The 6,000-nt window shown below is 44.3% G+C and overlaps 1 protein-coding gene across 5 annotated transcripts in view; it reads left to right on the top strand.

Annotated features, from left to right (window-relative positions):
* The first annotated feature begins 1,327 nt into the window (after positions 1 to 1,327).
* The window catches only part of ASCC2 (activating signal cointegrator 1 complex subunit 2), a 44,631-nt gene continuing 39,958 nt past the window's right edge, over positions 1,328 to 6,000 (top strand). For 2 of the 5 annotated variants that reach the window (XM_020800803.3, XM_020800800.3), the window contains exons 1-2: positions 1,347 to 1,459; positions 5,625 to 5,724. In XM_020800803.3, coding sequence (XP_020656462.3) covers positions 5,644 to 5,724 — 81 coding nt within the window. In that variant the 5' untranslated portion in view covers positions 1,347 to 1,459; positions 5,625 to 5,643. Of the gene's footprint in view, positions 1,460 to 4,176; positions 4,356 to 5,624; positions 5,725 to 6,000 lie in introns of those variants that run through there. The other 3 variants (XM_078381607.1, XM_078381606.1, XM_020800801.3) reach the window with 2 other exon arrangements.

Genomic DNA, 6,000 nt, shown 5'->3' with positions numbered 1-6,000 from the left:
GCCATCTTCACAGGTTTGGCTTGCTCCAGTGCCCCCCTACCACCCCCCTTCTGCTCCAGCGCCCCCCTACCGCCCCTTTTTGTTCTACTGCCCCCCTGAAAAATGAAATCGCCCCCTGGGGGGCATTATCGCCCACGTTAAGAACCACTGCTGTAGTGAGTGAGGTTTCCCCCCAGGACTGTAAAAGGTAGATATGGCTGAAATCCAGAGGTAAATACTGTATACTGGTGAGCAAAAAATAAAAATAAAAGTGTGTTATCTCCCACCCTAATCCACTTTATTTCTTTTTAAAGGACAAATTTTCTTTCTTTGAGGGAGGGGGAAAACACCATATTCTCCTCCTCCTTTTTCATGAGGGGCTTCTGCCTCTCCTGTTTCAGAATGAAGTGGGCGAGAGACAGTGCCAGACGCCATAGGTGCCAACACAGCCTTGCAGAAAGGGATTGGATGAGCAAAGATAAACCTTTCCTCTGGCCTGTCTCCCATATTTCCTATCAAGTCATACCTGTTAAAATTCCTTCCTCTTCCCATGATCCAGGATCATGGGGTTTTACAGGCTGGTCTTTATTTTTTCTGGGCTGTTGTTTTCTCAGGGGGTGCCTTCAAAACCAGACGCCTTATTGCACTTTGTTGCCTCACTGGCTGTTGATTTGCAACACAGGGCACATCTACTTAAGAAACCCCTTAGAGTTCAGTTGGACTTCCTCCAAGGTCAAGGTGCAGACCTAAGCCTCTTCAGTGTACTCAGCCAGGTTTACTTGTGAGTAGAGGACCCCACTGCCTCTATATTTTTAGCACAATCTCCTTATATGTGTCTGGCCATAAGTGAGTGGCATTGTGTTCAACGGCCTTTAGTTATAAGTGGATAGACTAGGATGGAGTGTAATTATTTGTAACATTCACATGTTACGGGCAGAGAGCCTGGAAACGCTGCTTTTTTAGGGGACTACAATTCCCAGAATCCCCCGTGATAGCCGGTGGATTTTGGGAACTGTAGTCCAAAGCGGTAACATTCCCAGTCCACGTTCTGCCATGGCTCTGTCAGCCTCTTGCAAGGGGGGGGGGGAACATGATATTATTTAAACACACCGATTCGTTTTAATACGTATAAAAACGAGTAAACACGAGCAAATCAACTGACAGTTAAAATGAATAAAAATGAATCAAACAACCCAAGGTTTGGGGAGGAAAAAGGCCTTTGGGAAGAAGAAGAAGAAGAAAAAAACAACCCCTGAGGAATCGCATAAATTCCTTCCCCCAAGAGAACCCGTCCCTGAATTCCTCCTTGACTCCCATCTCGGTTGCCTAGGCATCCCGAGGGCGAACCGGAAGCACTTAGGGGTCGCACCGGAAGTCCCTCCCCGGCGGGTAGGCGACGTCTTATGTGAGATCTGTCAGAAAGAACCGAAACCGGCCGGGAAGCAGCGGGAGGAGGAGGAGGAGGGGGGCTGGGTTACCGGTCAGTGGCTGGTTTGGGGGCTCCCTGAGGGGAGAGAAAAAGGCGGGAAGGAAGCGGGCGGGGGACCCGGATGTAGGAATTGGGGGCAGGTGGGAGGGATGGGGGGGCTGCTGTTAAACGGGGGGGCGGGGTAGTGATAATGTCAGTGGAGGGGGAAGGTGCTTTGGTGACGGGGATGATGATGATGATGATGATTATTATTATTATTATTATTATTATTATTATTATTATTATTATTATTATTATTATTATTATTATTATTATTATTATTATTATTATTATTATTATTATTATTAAAAAACACTAGGCACAGTCAATCAAAACTATAAAAACGTTGACTGGTTTTATATAACAGATACAAGTTTTAACCAAAAAACCTAAGTATCTGTTAAATATCGGCACAGGAATGTATGTTGTTCCTAATACTGTATTGCCGTTTTTTGTAGCTCTGATGGTGTGATTTCTGAAATCTGCAACTGCTTATAGTACTGGGTCAAGTTTCTTGATATTGTTTCTTGACATTATTGTTGTTGTTGTTGTTGTTGTTGTTGTTGTTGTTGTTGTTGTTTTTGTGCCGTCTTTTTCCCAATAATGGGATCTAAGGCGGCTCACAAAATGTTTGGAGACCAAGCCAGTTAAAAACACAGTACAGTAAATTATTACATCCAAAAAGATTTAAACACATGTAAGTATTGAAATGATAAAAGCGGTTTTTAAAAGGTCCTTTAGAGCCGAAGCACCCTACCTAACTGGCTGTGGCACTAAATCCTTTCTAGACTACCAGTCTCATAATCCACAGCTGTCCTGGGAAGATTGGTGTTGTAGTCCAGTGGCTCCCACCCTTGGGTCCCCAGGTGTTCTTGGACTGCAACTCCACTAGCTGTGCTGGTCAGGATTTCTGGGAGTTGTAGTCCAAGACCCTCTGGGGACCCATGGTTGGGAATGACTGGAGTCCAGAACTTCTGTGGATAATGGTTTCGCCTGGCGGATAGGGAAAGCGGAGGCTGATTAGGCTGCTGTTGTACTACAACTCCCACAGTTCCTTGCTGTTGATTATGTTGACTTCAGTCTCATGAGAGTTGGAAGCCATAAATAGTTGGAAGGCCAAAGGTTGCCCACTCTTTTCTTAAAGTTTTGAAAGAGGATCAGAATAGAGTCCTGTTAGAAAGGTCCAAAACCAGTCAGACAGCTATCTAGTTTTGGGCACCAGCAGATGTTCCCTGCTCGGATCTTGCAAACTCAAGGCTGTGGGTTCCTTGAGGGAGTGAAACCATCCTGGTTAACATTCTGGTTGTCCCTAAACTCAATCTAGACTCTCTGTTTTCTCTAGTCTTTCAATGAATTTGTGGAATTCACACTAAAAGTTGTAGTGATATCCAGTTAATTGGATCCATTTAAAAGGGACATATAGTACAGTGGTGCCCCGCTTGACGATGACCCCCCCTTGACAACGAAATCGCTTTATGATGACTTTTTTAGGCTTGAGCAGCGCTTTTCTAATGGGAAGAAAGTCATATTTTTAGGGGCCAACTCTCTTTCCAGGGTGAGATTTCTCTTAAAATTCCTTGTTCATTTAGCAAAAAAACACTTTACAGGTGCAGAAGCACTTAATTAAAAAAGGAAATGGCTGCAGCCCAGAATTGGAGAGAAATTGGTAGTGATGGCCAGTGATGAATAGACACAATCTGCATAGGAACTATGCCTACCTTTTGCACACTTACAGTAGGCTCCTTGTCTTTTAGCAGGTGCCGCACAGACAGAACTGGAATATGTCATTACATATCCATCTGAACGTAAAGCAACTGTGAGGTTCCCTTCCAGGAAAAGATGTCAGTGGTAGATGTCAGATCAGATTAGAGATACATTTTAATTAGATTAGTAAAGCAGCACTGTGTTTTGTCCGGTCTGTCAATACGATCTTTATTGACTTGACTCTCATATTGCCTCGTGAGACTGATGTAAGAGGAAACTGCGAGCGCCCTACGGTAGTGTTGTCATTAAGCACCTAGTGAAATGCCACATAATCCTCTTGACTGGCCTTGTTTGGTCTGCCCCAATATAGGAAGGTTGCAGTCAGTGTCTGGAAAATACTTTCAAACATTCAGCCTCCAGGCAACCCTTTTCTGCGTATGCAGAGATAACCCTGAGTGTTGACTCCAGGAACCACTGTTGCTTCCAGATTTTGTCAAGGGGCCCCTGAGCAGAGCTTGGGAAAGTTAATTTGTGGTCGGAAAACGTAACTTTCTCTTGCCCTGGCTCTGACTAGATGTCCCTCCTTGCGTTTGTCACGAGGAACCTTTATCTTTAGGCCAAATTTGGGCAAAATGCAGTCTAGAATTGACAGCTAATTTCTCTTACCAACATTCTTCACCATTGGGAATGCTGGCTGGGTCTGTTTGACGTTGTAGTCAAACATCTGGGGGATAGTTCCTGAGCCACTTCTGTGTTAGGCCCAATCCATATCCTTTCCTAGAGGATTTGAGGGGTTGAGACTGCTGTTTCTCCTGGCCCTGGTCATGTTTCGATTCTTGAAGAGGGGAAGTTGAAAAGATGCCCAGAACAAGGATTACAGGGAGGTCCACGAGGTTTTTGGGGTCAGCAATACACATTCTGTGACACCCGCTCTGTGTAGAATTCTTGTACAATCTGAACAATCCAGGGTCATGTTTTATGGCAAGCCTTGTCCCTCCACATATTTTGGACTGTTGCTTCCCTTAGCGTTGATCAGGCTTCTAGAACTTTTGGACGTTGAAGTCGGTATCACCAGAGGTTCCTCACCCCTGTTTTGGTGAAGAGCAGCGGCTCATTCAGAGCATTGTGAACTGAGAGCTAACCCATGCAGAACCCAGCCAGCAGTCCCTTTGTGCTTGTGGGAGGATAAGAAGCTGCCTTCAAGGCGGGTTTGTCTGCTGAGCATCCTCTGACAGTCTTGTATGGAGCCTGAGGGCTTTTTCAATCCCTGCTTAGAGAATGATGACAATAAGAGTGGGTTTATGTTCCTTTGTATGCAGTCGTAGATACTCATTTATTATTTATTTATTTAATTAATTTCTGTCCCGCCCATCTAGACCGAAGTCTACTCTGGGCGGCTAACAACAAGTTCAAAAGAAACAATGTCATAAAAACAGTAACTGTATAAGATAACAACAACAACATAATATAATTCAAGATGGCAAAGATAAATAATGACAGGAGGGAAGGCCTGCCTAAAGAGCTTGCTCTTAAAAATGCTTTAGACTTGGGGTGGTCAATGTGTGGCTCTCCAGCTGTGGTCAGACTGCAACTCCCATCAGCCACAGCTAGCAGCATCCACTTTGATATCTGAAATCACACGTTACAAACCCCTTCCTTAAAGCCTAGACACTTGTCTTGTTAATCAGATGTGAAATATGTAAGTATGTGATATTTGATGTTTAGTCGTTAAGTCGTGTCCGACTCTTCGTGACCCCATGGACCAGAGCACGCCAGGCCCTCCTGTCTTCCACTGCCTTCCAGAGTTTGCTCAAATTCATATTGGTTGCTTCAATGACACTATCCAGCCATCTTGTCTTCCAGAAGTCCTGGATTACAATCCTCCCCCCCTTCTAATAACTGAGACCAGTGCTCAGGGTTGATGGGAGCTGTAGACCAAATCTTTGGGAGGGACCTAGTTTGCAAAAAGGGAACAAACACATTGGGGTGGCTGAGTGGTGTTGGAGATGGGATGCTTCCACTTTTCATGCTCTGCGTGTGACTTTCCAGGTGTATGGGGAGGAATAGATCTGTCTCACCCACCAAGGCAGATCTCTTCTGATGTCTTTTGCTTTGCAGCGTGGAAGGATGCCCTAGTCCGCAAGAGGTTTTCTTTCTGTGCAGTACTGAAGTTCTTTTCCCGAACATAAGTAAATGGTGGAGCACAACATACTTTTCATGCTTGGTTGTTTTGGGTGTTGGCCACGCAGATTTCATTGATGTGGGGATGTTTCTGTTATTCAGTCCTGCCTTGGCACCTGGGCATTTTCTTCCGGCAACAGCTCCTTATTTATGTTTTCCTCCCTCTGATCCTCACATTGGGTAATATATTAAAAACACAGTTTATATTGCTTCTGTAAACTCAGTTGTTTGCTGTTGGTTGTGAGTTATTGAAACAGATCCTGACGCTACCCATGTGTGTATTTTTTTAAAGGCAAAGATAATAAGGCAGCATGCCTGTGTTGCCACTCGATGAGCTCCAGTTTATGGAGAAGGATTTGCTGACTGGGAAGATGAAAACTTTACCCGCACTGGTAAGTGGAGTGTGTTGTTCTGTTTGGATAAATATTTTAGGATGTTGTGTGGGTTTTGTTGTTGTTTCCATTTGTGGAGGTAGGAAAACTGGCCAAGGAGTCATAGTACACTGTAACTTCAATAACATTCGTTGTGAAAATGGATTGTCAAAGATTAGAAACACCCAGCATAGTGGCCATCGCTGGTCTTGACTAGTACTGACTGTTTTTGAGAGAAGCATTTATATACTGTGTTTCCCCGAAAATAAGATGGGGTCTTATACAGTATTAATTTTT

This window comes from Pogona vitticeps, chromosome 14 (assembly GCF_051106095.1).
Source record: "Pogona vitticeps strain Pit_001003342236 chromosome 14, PviZW2.1, whole genome shotgun sequence".
NCBI lineage: Eukaryota > Metazoa > Chordata > Lepidosauria > Squamata > Agamidae > Pogona > Pogona vitticeps.
The sequence above is the reverse complement of the archived record's forward strand: the minus strand, read 5'-3'. Positions and strand labels throughout refer to the sequence as shown.